This window comes from Poecilia latipinna, unplaced genomic scaffold (genome assembly GCF_001443285.1).
Source record: "Poecilia latipinna isolate Pla-1442-1.1 unplaced genomic scaffold, P_latipinna-1.0 Scaffold337, whole genome shotgun sequence".
NCBI classification, from domain to species: Eukaryota; Metazoa; Chordata; class Actinopteri; order Cyprinodontiformes; family Poeciliidae; genus Poecilia; species Poecilia latipinna.
The window spans coordinates 410,397-426,591 of record NW_015112953.1 but is presented as its reverse complement, the minus strand read 5'-3'; the positions used below and the strand labels follow the sequence as shown (position 1 = coordinate 426,591).

The following is a 16,195-nucleotide window of genomic DNA, read 5'->3' as shown; positions in this document are numbered from 1 at the left end:
ATAATCAGAACCCACATTGGTAGGTAACATTGCTTGACCCTCTTTTGCTTTCAGAATTCAGAAACTGTGTGACAAGGTGCATTTTCCTGATAGAAGTAGCTATCAGACGATGGGTCATAAAGAGATGGACATGGTTGAAAATGTGCTAAAAAAATGTCTCGCACACCATTACACCACCTATACTACCAGCCTGAAGTCGTGATGCAGAATGTCGATGTTTTTAAATTGTCTTTACCCCTATATAATTCTGACTCTACTGTCTGAATATAACAGATGTCCATTTAATCTCAGTTTCCTGTTTTCATCATCCACTTCAAGGTTAAAATGCTGTAGGTTTGGACTCCTGCACATATCGGTTCTGATAAGTTGGTGTTTGAGTTGCTGCTGCCGTCCTATTGTCTTAAACCAGAGTTACATCTGACATTAACAAGACATTCACATTCACACAGCTGAAGTTCATTGGACATTTTCTTGTTTTTGGACCTTTTGTTGTAAAGCAGAGAGATGATTGTTTGTCTTGCATAGCTTTTTCTCTGGTTAACAAGGAATGATAAACTATGCCACATTTCCTTTCTTCACCACTCTACCAATGTAACCATTGGAGGTTACATTAACTGGTTAAAATGTTCCAGAATCTGAATATTCAAATGTTAAGAACTATTTGTTATACAACAGTGACTTCTGTCAGAGACCTTTTCTAAATTGCTGTTATACTGACTGCTAGAGGAGATCCTTCCTCTCCTCAGCCATCAGCAAATACAACAACTCTTTGAAGAACATTGTGCAATACTTCATTAATTTCCCTCTGGAATTAATGAAGCATTTTTGTGTTGAAACTGTATTTAATTTGAATAAATATCTAGTAAATTAGAAGTAAAGTGAAAATAAAGAATCCTTTCCTTTAAAAAAAAAGTAATTGTACTTGAGAATTAAAATCCTCCACCACCATCTCAGTTTCTAGGTCTAGATGGTGTAGAAAACCTTTGTGGTGAGTTGAAGAGAGCAGAAGAAAACACCCAGGACTTTGCACAGTCTGTAGAGATTGTGCAAACAGGAATAGTGAAAGATCTCTCTCCTTCTGTATGCTGCAACCTTCTGAAACTGCTGCCCTTCTGGGAGCAGGAGGTTGAACAAAGTATTACAGGAGAAGTAGCAAAATCTGGCTTTTTAATAATGATTTTTGTTGAAATCAGTGTGTTCCTACCAGAATAAATGAATGCATCCATAACTTTTTAGCGTGACGTCATGCTGCAAAAATATTTACATTTATTTGAATGGAATTTATGAAACTTTCCTAAAAGATGACAATCTGTCCCCATGAACTTTTTTTGCTTTTAAATTTCCCAGAAAGCAAGCAGCCATTCTACTGATTACTTGTTTCCCCAGGCACGTCATACGTTTAAGGATGCAACATCTTTGAAAGTGTAACACCAGAGTATTTTTAAATTTTCCTTCACGTAAGAGAACATTGCCCTGAAGCGCATACAAGTTTGAGTATTCTAAAGGCATATCTCTACAAATTTTGGAAGAGCAAGCTCTACTCTGGGGTTTTTACCTTTGCCTACCTCCATGAACTATTTATTAATATTTTATGTTCACTCCTGAGAGTGACTTGTCCAAAGTAAGGCCACAATGATCACTATTATTTTTACACAGTTTTATCTGGCCGGGAAGATTCCTCCAACATAAAACATATTTTTTAACAAGAAGCCTGAGACGCATAGTTAGCACCTCTTTAGCTTCCAGCTGTTTGGAACACAGTGTCTGTTCCTTCCAGCTTAGATTGTTGTTTGTTTCGGTGCAGGCATCCAATTGGTCTGCTACATTTTCAGAAAATATCTCAAACACTCCAAGCGTTGATTTAAATTTGACACACAATGTGTCCAAGTGTACACACACATATTACCATTAATTTCCCTGCTGCTTGTAAAGTACTTTGGGATGAGAACTATTTGGTGATGCACCATCCATTGTCAACATTCATTACCAGCTGCTCACAATTTTCTCTTTGCAGCAAAGTACATTTTCTGAGAAAAATCTAAACTTTATCAGAATTTTCCCTTGGAGAAGCAATAGGTGGCCAGCACACAAATATTTATATCAAATATTTCAATGTTTAAACTTTTTCACATCCTGTCACGTTAAAGCCACAAACATAAGTACAACTAATTGGAATTTTATATGATATACAAAGTAATGCACAATTGTAATTTACATAGAAAATTCTACTATTTTCTCTTTTACAAATACAACTCTAGAAAGCTTTATTTTCAGCCCCCACTACTCAATAAAATGTATTGCAATCAATCTGCCTTGACAAATCATTTATTTATTTGGTATTTATGTAATTATTTCAATGATAGTAACAATAATGACAGTAATTTCATCTCAATATAAACACAGGTGTACCGAGAAGCAGCCAAGCTCTGCAAAGAGCCACAGCTTCAACTTCATAATTATGAGTTCCTTACCAGTGGCCTGTCACATTGAATCCCAGTAAATTACATTCATTTTTGTGTGACAGTCTAATTTCAAGGAGTAGTTAATGCACCTGAAAGCCCTTAAAGAAATATATGAGAAAGCATTCTAGTAAGAGAACCTTCCTGAACATGTTCCAGTCAGTTTGCATAATTTTGACAACCCGTGTCAAGAACACCTGACATTTAATATTTAAGACTTGAAGGGCGGTCCACCTGAAAAACCATATTAATTACTCAAACATTATAATCTCATTTGAAAAGTACACAGTGTCAATAACACTCATGTAAAGAGCACTCTTGCAACGTAAAAGTTAGTTTTTGAAGCGAAAGTAAGAGGTAGAAAATAAAACTGCATGTCTGATGTGTAGAAAACATTGTGTCTCTGCTTAAAAAGACTTTGAACACATTCTCTTTCGTGGTCAGGATCAGTTATTTAACCCCATCTGAAGATAATTATAAAGGCAGCTGGATTACACTGAGTTTGCTTGTAGACATACTGTAATTGTTTCATTTTGCATCCTTATAAATATTGTTTTGTATCTGGGGCTGACACATTTTTATATTAGTTATTTATAATTAATTGTAGGTTTTAGCTTATTCATATTTATTTACTTAAGTTAGTTTAAAGATTTATGATTTTACAGTCTATGCTTCTATATTTTCTTTAAAGTTTACCTTTAGTTTCTTCTAATGAGGTCACTTGCTGCTTTTTTCTTCAGAACAGTTTCTAACAGGGACAAAATTGTCAAATTGCCAAAAAGTTCTATGAAAATTTTGCTTGAAAAGTTTCATTTTACAATTGAATGATTCTTTGTTCTGGTCATAAGGTATGCTTGATTGAATAAGACATTCAGAAACACATTTTTAGTGTTTCATCACAGAACAAATCTACTGATTAAAGCAATCAAAGCAGGAAAGAAATCACTGAGCTTTTGACAAATTTTACATAAATCCACGTGATTTTTTTCATCTAAGCAAATCCATGAAGTTTAGGAGTCAGTTTAGGTGGGCTGGGAGAAAATGCCTCTTGCAAAAAAAGGGAAGATGTCTGTTTTAGCTACGTATGTCTTGTTCCAGTAACACATGCTATCCCAGACTTGGAGCACTGCCCTGGTAATTATTATGTCAAAGTCATGTCAAGGTACTGCATTGCGCTGAAAGGCTTGGGATTATTACACAACAAACCTTGGGGGAAAAAATATCTTTGTCAAAAACACCTGAGTTCATGTAGCGACACATTTCTGGGGGCATAAAAGAAAAATGGAGCGGCGCATCATTTTATCACAGAGGACAATGACCGAAATGGACTTTGGTTTTAGTCTTTGCTCTGCACCTGCCTCAGCAGAGCCAAAGCTTTGTTTCTGCCTCGCTGGTCTCATCCCCAGCAAACTGCTTAAAATGCACACACACACAGAAAAAGAAAGAAAATCAGAAACCATCCATTGTGTTCTGAGGCTGAGTTATGCAGCAGATGTGGTGTCTGAGCCTCCTCAAAGAGCACGCCGCTATGTTCTTCCTTGCAGATTTGTTTCATTTTGTCTGTTCAAACTTAAAAGAAAAACAGGGAACTGGTTGGACCGCGCCACCCACATAGCGCGTTCTCTTCCTGGATGGTTTCAAGCTGTGGGAGTGGGAGGTGAGAAGCAGTGGTCTGGGGGTCTCTGTGTCAAATCAGTGGAGGAAAAAAATGGCTTTCTCTTCCTAATCTTTTTTTCTTCTGTTCAGCTCATGCCCCCTCCTGGGTACTTATAGCCGGTGATCTTTCACATCCCTCCTTAAGCTTCCTTCACACTGTTCAAAAATAGCTTTTTTGTTTCTGTGTTGTTGCATTGTTATTGTGTTTTATTTCTGTCTTTGTCCTTCTCCTGGCTTTTTTTTTCCAGTGTCCACCAGTGGCCGTATTTCATGGCTGGATACAGATATTTCCCTTTGCTGTGCCTATTATATTCCTGTTATTGACATTTCTTGTCAGCATAATATACCATGGGTTAGTAATAAAGGATATTTGTGATTTTAAACATACACGCTTGTTGTTTTCCTTTTTGCTGTGAACTAATCTTAGCTCAGATTTTCAGATAACATTGGGAAAAGCTTTCAGGTTGTGCCAGCTGCAGCTCTGTGGGAGGAGCTAGCTTGAAGGGTGTTGGTTTCTAGTGGTTGACACAAGACACAGTTAAATTATTAAAGAGCCTCAGCACAGGCTTGGGCTGACTACAGATGAGCACTACCTTGCAACAAATACAGTACTGGCCACATTTATCAGTACTCCTGCTAAAGATGTGTGGGGAAAAAAAACCCTTAAAAATAAATTCAACTTATATAACAGAAGCACATATTTATTTACATAGAAATGGGTAGATCTATAAGTTGTTTTTAAGCAGTATCTGCATATAATGTGTACAACAGTATGACACTAATAGTAGAAGGTTTAAAAAAATCATTTGTGTTTCTCATAAGCAAAGTAAGTGGGCTATCCATTCCATAAATATAAGAATTTACCAAATAATAATAGTGCAATGTTTTTCTTGAGTCTAAAATCTAATAATAGAAATAAAATTGGTTCAGTCTTTAAAATCCACGAAAAAAAACATTTTTTCCATAGAAAATATTTATACAATTACAACTAGATATGTTTTATTTTGCAGCAGAGAGGGCAAACATAGTTCTTTGGAATAAAAATACTGTTATATGAGAATGCTATTTTCCTATTAATCAATAAGTAGCATGTTATTAATAGTAAAAGTTGACTATTAACCATGAGATGTGCATTAACAACTGAACCACAGTAATTTTGTTATACACAATTATTTGTTCACTTTGATTTTTTCCCTTCACTTCATAAATGAACTCAATTTTTTTAATTGTGGATTATTTAATTCATGCCTGCTGATTATCAAACTAAATGTCGTGATCTAATGTGCCATCAACCGCTCACGGTTAGAAGATGCAAAATATAGAGATTTTTCACTTTTACTAAATCTAGGGGCAGATATCGTGGCGAATAGTGTGGTGAAAAAGTATATCAGCAGTGCAGCAGCTGAAAATAACAGAGCCAATTTTGAAAATAACTATGGCCAAAAAAAAAGCATCCTATTTATGAAAAAAAATGTCATGAACAGTATTAAAAAATGAGGGGAAATTCAGCAAATTGCAGCAGCATTACAGTGTGTGATTGCACTCTTTTGATGACGCCTTTGCAAGTGTGCATTAGAGTGCAATTACCTTTCTATAAAGCTTTATCATGTGCATCCCCTTGGTGCTTCAGAGGTCAGTCCTCTTGCTGGTTTCTCTGATGCCAGCACGGTGCACTGCATTTTCCTTTCTCTCCTGAAAACTGGGTCATATCTTACTAAAGCTGTTTCTCTCTCCAAAAAGCCTTGGTGCTCTGATTTTATTTACTCATCAACGGATTTTTGCAACCTTTTTCTTTATTGCTTCCCCTTTTGATTTGAAGAGAGCCGAGGACTGTATCTCACAGAAAGCCTCCATTCCCATTCAAGTTCTCCTGCAAATTCAAAACATTTGCAACAACAATGTGGAGTCGTCTGCAGCCGAATCCTTCCGGCTTACCCAGCGTCACCGCGCTCGCATTGTAAATTCAGGGATTTTCCAAACCAACAATAATCATAAATTTCAATCCGCGGTTTGTCACAGGAATCTGTCACTGGGAACATGACAGGCAGATTTTTCCTGTATAATGCACGGCGCATTTACTTTGAACTATTATACCCCCGCTGCCTCTCATCCCATGTTAGATAGAGGTCTGAACAAAAGGCTTCCGTCAGCAGAGAGATTATTAGGACATACATCATAGATCATCCTGTCAGGCACTCTGAACTCTGCATTGTACGTAAACACCGCTTATACAAAGATGAAATGGCAATAATGATGATTAAGGGGGTGACTGCAAATAAAATCAATGGTGGCTGAAACACTGACTTTTTGAAGATGAAGGTTGTATTGAGTCCTGGGAGTGGAGTTGGACATGAGGCCAGAGCTGTTGACACTGCAGTCTCTCAAGCTGCGGCTGTCGGAGAAGTGAGCCTGGAGTTTTTCCCGGTGCCTTCTGTAGAGGAGGAGAAAGCAGCGTTAGCAAGAAAAATGACTGCAAGATTATGATTCAAATGAAGATACATGCAAATTACAGGGATCAAGATATACAGTGCTGGAAAAAAGTATTTGATCCCTTTCAGATTTCATCAGTTAGTTTGTTTTTGTGCCCGTAAATGCAGTCCAGTTAATACCTGCCTAAAAGTTATTTTTAAAAAAGCATTTTCAATTTAACAGACACACCTGATAAGATTGTATATTCTAATTTATTGAATATATATTTGTATATATCTCTTCAGGATGGAATGCTCATACAACAATGTCAATCAGGTTTGTCTAGAGCCCTAGACATGTGTGTCAGTGAACTTTAACTGTGTTTGTTGATCATTCATTTTGCAGCACTAACATTTGAAAGCGAAAAACAGAAAATACCAGCAACAGCATAAGGCATCCTGGTATCGTGGAAAGACCCAGACGCTAATGGCGGATAACTTCCACATCTGATGACATTCTGACACTGCGATCACATTTATTTACGTAAACCTTTCACTGGGATTGCACGCTTCAATGTTAATTTATTCGCCCTAACCACCCCGCATGCAATTTAATGCCCTAAACTGACACTCAAAAAGGGTAGATAGAAGGTAAGCGGCACTCGCCTGCAGTGGCATGTTATTTAATACGCTGAGATCGTGTAATCGTGCCATTTAATGATTAAGAAGTCTTCTGACAATCGACGACTTTTGCGACAACACGGCACGACAACATTCGTTCGAGGCCGGATGTCTGCGAGCGCCGTCAAAGGTCAAAGCTACAAAGTGAGCACGAGCGAGATATGTCACTCTGGCTTTCCCTTCCAGACCTGCAGCTGGAGGGTTTGATGGTAGAGTGGGGACAGCTTTAAGAGAGATGTGTTGCTCAAGGAAAAATTTAATCAAGGAAGTGTAGCGTGAAACATCCATTACATGGCTGTATGATAGTATTCTATTAAAAGAATAAAAGAAACAAGGCCAAAAACAGACACTGGATCATGTCTATACAGTGGAAAGCTAGAGGTGACAGTGTGGTGATACATATAAGGTAAAAGCCTCTTTGGACAGGTGTTAATTGATCCATCTGCAAATCTGTTGCATGCTATTTCTTACTTTGACACTAACCAACAGTTGTCTATGAGACTAATGCCTGTCATTGTGATATGTAGCGTACGTTTTCTTTTCTCTCTGTGTTTTTGTCATCTATTTAAAATGCTACTTTTTCAAATACGCCCAACTGATTGGATTACATTACAGGTGCAGCCTGTTTTCAATGAGCCTGGAAAATAGAGCGTTAGCTACTGTGAGACTGCAACCTGCACCAACTTGGAGAGCAATCTAAAGCCTGACTCATTGTCATAATTGGAGCCATTTAAGGTCTCACTTTTGTCTTGCTTAAGCTCCAGCTGTTCTTGTCTCACCTGATTCACTTGTATTAACTTTCAATAGCTGTCATGTATCTTACTTGCTTTGCTTCAGTGTGTTTTTTAGTTGAATTTTAACTACGTGTTTAGCTTAGAATCAAATTAAAGTTGGATTTTCTCTGTGATAGATTAATGCTCCGTTTGTAATGATGTAAACATCATCCTCTTTTCAATGTCTCTCCCCCATACAAAATATACTTGACCCAGCGTTTCTGTATTAAACGGTTTACTTCCTGGACAAAGTATGTTTGCAAAACTACCACTGCCATTTGTTTTTGTGTACTCTGTATTCCTCCCTGGTACAGGAAGCAGCTCTGGCCCAGTGCATCTGTGCTTAGCCATGTTTGTTTCCTGGACAAGGCCACAGACAGAGCTACAGCTATCATTAGCCATACTTTTCTTTCCCATAGAAAACACCCCAGGAGTTTCTGAATATACCAACATTTTTTTATTTTGCTACACTATCCTACAATCAGACCTACTGTGCCTATTTTAACTCTATGTATTCCTTTGTTGTTTCCTATAGAAAGTTAAACGGGACCAGTGCATCAGTGCACACTTCCATTTCTTTTTCTTTGCCACAGAAAGTACCCCCTTGCTTCCATGTTTAGCTATGCATCATTTCTGGAAACAGAGCTATTGGTGCCATCAACTCTGTGCGCTCCTTTACCCATCTCTTTTACACAGCTTTTCCTTTCCACAAGATGCATCCCTGAGCCTGTGCTTCAGTTTGTTCTTTGTCCTCTTCCTTTCCTAGCTACTCGCTTGGTTTTAATGGAGGTCTCCTACTGCTATAAGTGAGTTGTTTTTTTCCTCTGTTGCCACTTGCTCTCACAGGAGGAGGGATTGCTTTCATGTCAACCACTTTATTCAGTCAGATAAGGCTCCGCATAATGTCAGTTGTTACAGAAATTTTAAACAACTGACATTACAGAAACTACTGGACATAACTCTTTTGCTTAATTGCACTAGAATGTGTGTATGATCTACATTCAATGACATATTCTGATTGGAATCAATTGACATAATCTCACTATATTAGACATAATTTTAATTCTATTCATTTGTACATGAAATAAAGAGTTCAAAACAGACTGAATCAACTATTTATAAATATTTAAAAGCAGCTGACTGAAGCATATGCAAACAATAACAAACCTTACTGCTACATATTTACAAGGACTTATGCAAAGACCTATGTTTAGGAAGTAATTAGCCTAATTAAATTAGATGAAAGCAGAGCATGTAACAGGGGAGAAGTAAAACACATATTTATTGTTGTGTCTGTTTGAATTAAAGCATGTTCAGCAAGTCCACAGCTTAGTGCATCATACTGCATAAATTATACATGGCATCCTGCTAAATGAACTCCACTTAGTAATAAATCTACAACTGCTGATGGTTTTTTGGTACACATCCAAACTATCACAGGCATTCAAACAAATGCATTTAACATGATCAACATCTGTTTTACGTGGACTCATGAGTGCAAACGTTTGTTTATTTTACGATCTAGAATGTTTATGAGAATCGTTCTTATGGCCAGGCAGATTGACAGTAAAACAAATAACTTCAATGAATTTTAAAACAATTACTGGATGCATAAATTTGAATGCGCTGTAGATATTTTCTAATCTATCCAGGTTAAAATATAAACATGCAGCCCCATTAATTAAAGCAGTCGTGGCCGTGTCTTTGGTCTCATTTGACCACAAAACAATTCTCTGGTCGTTAGCTGTACATTTCAGTTGAGCTTTCATGTCTCACTGTGGAAACACCTGTTCTTTTTCCCTCTTGGTTCGCACCTTCTAAGTCTATAGTGATGTAAAATTTGCCTCATACACAACAGTGCGAATGGTGTTCCAGTTTCCAGCTTGAGCCTTAGTGATTCTTGTAGACGTTTCAATTAAAGATGACACTCTGTGTAAGGAAAATGCCCCCAACAAATATCAAAACAACGTTTAAATGAATGGTTTTCTGAATGGCCTCCCCACAGTCCTGACCTCCACACTATTGGAAATATGTAGTCTTATACTCTAAAGCTGGAAATGTACCAGACACCAATAATTTTAAATTAACTCCAACAAGTGTGCCAACAAGGATGGTCAAATTTCCAATCAGAGGCATGAAATAAAGGCACAACTTTCTATGGGGCAGTTTTCCAAATAAAAGTATAAGCCTTTTTGTAAAATTTGGATGCACTGAAGATTATGTAAACATGATCTCATCCTGGATAAATAACTGTTCAATCCATCATTAAAAAATCTCTGAATTATTAGGACATTAATGCTGCTGATGAATATATGTTAACCTCTGATCAGAATTGTGTGTAGGAGATATTTTCGTCTCGGCAGCACAGCTCTCATAAAATCAAGATAAATACCTTTCTCGTGGTTAATCTCCTCTGTGACACGGTGTAACAAATTAAATTTTTCTCCTTTACTGAAGAACAGAATAAACTTCAGCATTAAGAAGAAAATCCATTTATCCCAGCTCCACAACCCTGCAACATTCAAGTCAAAGGGAACCAGTTTAGCAGGATATGTGGGTTTAGATCGTTTGCAGTACATTAAACCTCCTGGTGAGCTGCTGGTCACACTGACCAATAGGGCAATGTGCTACTTAGAGCTCTGCTGTGCTGAAGCAAAGAAAATAGAGGAAAACACTTCAGTTTATCACAACCAATTTAATCAACATGGCCTCTGTGAGGAATTCCTTCATTCTCTGCCGTTTACCTTGCCTTCTGTACGTTTCTTCACTGTCTTATCAGCTGCAAGATTGAGTTTAGTGGTGTGTTTGTATGTTTAGTGGTAGCCTACCATTGCACTCACATTTACATACTCTTCAGAAAAATAGTCTGAAGACTATTACCATTATGGTGAGGTATTTCACATTGTTTTTTAATGTTTTTTTTTTAAGTGGAAGGCAAATCAACTTGGCATGCCTTTTTATTTGGTCTCCATTAGTCAGTCCTGTGCAGACGCAGTCTTGGCTGTGATTAAAGCTGTTGTAATTTGAGGGAATGTTTCTACCTGCTTTGTGCATCTGAACTGGCCACAGATCAACTGGATATAGATGCAAACATTAAATGGGATGTTCTAAAACATAAAAATGCTTCATTCTACTCCATTGCATTGTTGCTCTACGTGTAGTCCAGGTTTTTCATAGAAACCTTGAAAGGTTTTCTTCCAGAACTGCCCTCTAGAAAAGAATCCCCACCGCTTGACGATGCCACTACCTCACCATGATGGTAAGCTGTTTAGTGTTGTTTAAATTTTTTAGTTTTCAACAATGCAAAGTGTTTTGTTTGCATCGCACACCAAAAACTCCAACTGGATTTATGTTGAGATTAGATTTCACAAAGGTGGAGAGAAACTGCTTAGTGCCTCGTAAAGACAAATTCAATTAAATTAGACTTTTATGCAGAGCCTAAATGATCCAAAAACTTGTTATAGCCATGCTTAATACAAATACAGTATAACCCACACTAAAAACAAATATTAGTCAGGACAAAAGACACGTAGTTAATGTATCTTTTTTCCACACATCAAAATTATGCACCAATTTGTTTTGGTCTACCTCATAAGCTTTTAATCGAATACATTCAAATTTGTGGTGTTGACATAATACGATGTGAAAAAAAAGGTTAAAGGATGGGAACACTTTCACAAAGCTCACTACAGACATGCTTTTGTCACGTTTCTGTGTTTAGGACTCCCTCGTATCCTCAGCAGTGTACTTCGCTCTATGCAAAGCGTAAGTGACAGACCTGCTTGCTATAACCACTTCACAGATAAATCTTACATGAGTATCTGTCCCAAATGCATCCCACACAATTTGGATTTGTTGCTTAACTTAAAAAAAAAATAAAAATCCTCCAGCTGACTCACACGTTGGGCTCCGTGCCATGAGAATAAAGTGCCTCTTTCTGCACAGCTCGGGGCTTATTCTGCTAATGTGGTTCTGGCTGGAATCACTCACTTGTTGCGGCGGTAGAGAGCCATGCATGCCACTCCGAGAAGACAGATCCCCGAGGCAATGCTGAAGATGGACAGCACCTGCCTCTGGTAGGTGTCACGGCTCTCTGCAGAGAAGAGAGAGAATGAGATTTAGGACAATGAATATCCACTGTGACCCCAAGGAGTGCAAAACGGAAAGAAGATGCATTCTGAATTAACACACTAAGCACAGATGTACAGACGGCATGAAGCAACCAATGTTGCTGTCAGTTAACGTTAGTCTTTGAAGACTTGGAATAGGGGCATGGCAGATACAGGCAGGGCTCAGTGACATGTGATAACTGAAGTGTGATAATCATTTCCTTCAGAAAAACCCAGCAGGGAACACCAACGAGTCGCCTGCATGCGACAAATCCTCAGTAAGTGTGTGTCTGTGTGTGTGTGTGTGTGTGCATGAGAGTGCATCGTCTGCGTTTGTGCCTCAGCTTTCCAAGACTGATGGCGACAGGGAATTAGTAGCAAATGAATGCCCCCGGAGCTCCCTGTCAGACCTCTGCTCATCAGAAGCAGAGTCATGAGGTCAGAAGTGCCAGGGACAAGTGGCAGTTGATCCCAGCAGATATCACTCTGTACAGCTACACTGCTTACCACAGCGAATAATGCTGGATTGAAAGTGGTGCATGGGTTTTGACTCTTTAAATGCCTCATGTCTTGAGATGAAGATGCCCGCAATGCACAGCCTTAAAGGCGCTACATCACAAATCTACCAGCGTCGCTGAAAACCAGGCGTAATTCTCTGTCCTGCGGTTCGTAACACCGGCTCCCGTACAAGAAATTACAAACAATAAACCCGTTGTGTCCGATTTATGACTTCAACACACTGACTACTGCAGGAATAGGTGCAGGAAAAAGAAATCCATGAAACCTTTTCATGACCCTTCACTGTGGCTCCTGATGCTGTCAACACAGAGCTGTCAGGGGAGGCCCTCATCTGTGCTCGCCTGTCCTACTTTTTCATCTTTCATGCAAACAGAAATTTTACCTGTTTATGCTCAATACTAGTGTGCAATCATGCACTGCATGTTACAACTTTTATATTCATTATGTTCCTCGGCATGATATTGGTGCTGCATCAGTGAACCTCAAGCTGTACTCTCTCTTTTTTTTTTTGACACATCTGTCGCAGTATCTACAACACGTTTTATGGGAGTTCAAACTTGAAGAAATTTACATCAAGTCCTGCAATGTCTGTGGGATATGTGTGTTGCTCGTCACGTTGCTCATGTTTTGGTGTAAAATGCAAAGTGTTTTACAGCCCAAGGACAGAGCAACTCAACTAAGGTGATGTGAGCAAATCTTTGACAGAGCACACACCGTGTACAACAAAAGTAAGAGACGTCATTATGTGGACATGTGCATATCATTTACGGAAATGTCTAAGCAGTACCACGTATTTGTACATGGAGTCTACGAGTTGTGAAGCATATTGTGTTACAAAAAGCTGCTATTTAAGCACGATGCTGCATATTTGGCCCTTTTGACATTTCATATCTTCCTAGTTTTTGTTGTGGTGCATCTGACTTTTAGGTGCAACAAAGTCATCTGCTGTTGGACATGTACCATATTTCAGGGAGTAAAGTAATTTGAATACATGAATAATCCGGTAAAAGAGAACACTGGTTAGAAATGTTATATTTTCTTCACACCTTTAATTAAGGAGATTCTAAAGTTCTCGCAGAAATATTCTCAGAGAACTTCTACAGCTTCGTTGAAGGCACGTCCTTCGTTGATTTACTGTCTTACTGGAACAGCTCTTCCAGTCTGTGAAACAAGCAGTCTGCGAATGATTTTTGCTCAGATTTCTTTGTGTTTCTCTATATCCATCTTTCTCTGTGTACACTCTCCCTGTTTTTGCCACCATAAAATCATTCCCACAGCAGGATGCTGCTATCATCCTGTTTGCCTGGTGGCTTGGTATTAATGAGCCGGTGCTGAACGTCTAACATTCATTCAAATATACCGTCGAGAATTGGGGCTCTGTACAGTTCAGGTCCTGTTTCATCACGGTTTTCTTTTAGCGCTCAAACTAATTCACATTCCTTTCATTAAAGTCCCAGCTGACTGCCATGTAGCTTTGGGTGAGTTATGGGGCCTGTCTGGCCACTCCACCATACATACTTAATTGGTGGAAAACTGAGCGTGTGTGTGACCTTAACTATGGAGTCACTTTGGTAGCAACCTAGTGGTTGCTAGCTATTGGTTTCCTGTCTTACCATTTGTCTCAAAACATAACATTTAACTGGACAGTAGCTGCTGTTGTTTCCAAACTTTGTTAACTTTAACAATCTCAGCGGTCCACACACAAATCTCTTGATTTTATGAGTTTTTTTCTTTCACAAAGATGCTTTATAAGTGTGCCAAAGAATTGCGGAGAGGACTTGCAAACTTCTTTAGAAGAATATGAAGTCATACAGTTAACAGAAAAACAAATTAGGTTTAGTTTGATTATTTCTATGCTGTCACAATGCTTCCTGGCATTAAATCTTGCACAATATTTTTTCACAGATCATCCGTCTCGTATGGTAGGACGTAATAAAAGTTACCTACTACGTATGTAATATAACTAATAAAGGCTTAAGTAGTGTGTGTGAAAACTGTACAAAGGTACAACAATCTGGTAACCTGTCATGTTGATCACCAGTTTGGGTGGCATCTCAGTATTCAATTGAATTTGTGGCAATTCAGTCAATATGGTGGTGTTGTTTCCTATAGCATGAACAGCAATCCCAAGCAGAGGTCAAGAGGTCACTCAAAACTTCAATGCTAAAGGACTGGAAGCTATATCTGTTTTCCAATATTGTGCTACTTGGAAAAAAATACATGAACATAAAATGCCAGTTATTTAACTTTACCACACCACAGCAGTGCTGCTATGACACTTCTGATAGTCTGAGCCTTCATCACTTGACTTCCAGCTTGTTCCTCAGTGTTTCCAGCATGGCATCAAATGCCCTGTTTTTAAGAAATAAACAGCAGGAGATGCCGTGGCCTAAATGTAACATTTGCATCTCAGAGCTCCTGCGAACCCTCCGGCCTTCGCCATCAATGGAATGATCTCTCAATGGCTGGACATGTGAAACACAGGGAATGTCTCTCCCTGCTGCTGCATCATCAGTGCTCATGCGGAGCGCCACCTGAGACCAACCTCTGTCTCATTTTTTTGATGGATGAAATAGGCTTTTCTGAAATGGGAACAGAAAAAAAAACCCAGCTGTCTACAGAGCTGTGTTGAATGGCTGTAAGGAAAAACCCTGATATGCAGTCTGTACATAAAGCCATTACAGGTCTTTCATGCTGGATGCCTACGAGGCACTCTTGAAATTAGATGCGAGAGCATGTTAGGGAACGGAACAAAGGGAACAGCCCTAGATGGCTAAACTATGTTGTACTGACACAAAGACAAGACAATCCCGTATGGCCAGCAATACCATAACAGCCACTTTACATTTGGCTTTGATGAAAGTGCATAATGAAGGCTGTGCTAAAGTATCCATGACAAAATGGGGTATTCAGCCCAAAATACATCAGAGTGAACCAGTGAGACATGTGAAGCTCAAGCGGCTGGACTAAAGAGTACAAGAAAATCATATTTAGAGTTTTTCCATCCTACATCAAACATGGCTATGCTTCACATCGGCACACACAGATCTGTGGGTACTTACACAGCAAGTACCCAAAGATCCATCAGTAATGCTGAAGAGGAACCGGGTTATAATGCATGCTGTTTCTCTTGAAAAATCCTCTATCACTGATCAGTCTTGGATGAATTCCCTGTATTAAATTTACTAACCTGCTGGAGGATTCTGAACTTATTTCTTCCCTGTATTGAAAGTTACTGATCTGAGGAAGATTGTGTGCAGACCTGGCTTTTTCTTCTGCTTTCTGGATCAAGTGTGTGACATGACAGATGTGCAATACCTATGTAAATCTATATATGTATATGTTTGGTTTTATGTATAAAAAGCAAGGCAAAGAGCAAAGAAAGTGTACTGATTGCATAAAATAAAGAAAGTCTGGCAACGTGTGTATGCATCAGTTTTTATTTCTTTTACATCATAATTTGTCAGATGACCATGTGCAAGGTGTAGAGATAAAACAATTTCCGTAAGTTTTTTTTTTCACTTCTTCAAATATCTTGTGTTGACTTTTTGAGTATTAAATCCTTTTTTTTCCCCCCCCATTGCAAGTAT

General features: G+C 38.6%; 1 protein-coding gene across 1 annotated transcript in view; it reads right to left on the bottom strand.

The window, feature by feature from the left end:
* Positions 1 to 16,195, bottom strand: part of LOC106949339 (pro-neuregulin-3, membrane-bound isoform-like) — a 261,789-nt gene that overhangs the window by 16,644 nt on the left and 228,950 nt on the right. Inside the window, exons 5-6 of the mRNA XM_015035514.1 lie at positions 11,968 to 12,070; positions 6,420 to 6,546 (exon numbers count right to left, since the gene is read on the bottom strand). Of these exons, the coding sequence (XP_014891000.1) occupies positions 6,420 to 6,546; positions 11,968 to 12,070 (230 nt within the window). The remainder of the gene's footprint in view (positions 1 to 6,419; positions 6,547 to 11,967; positions 12,071 to 16,195) is intronic.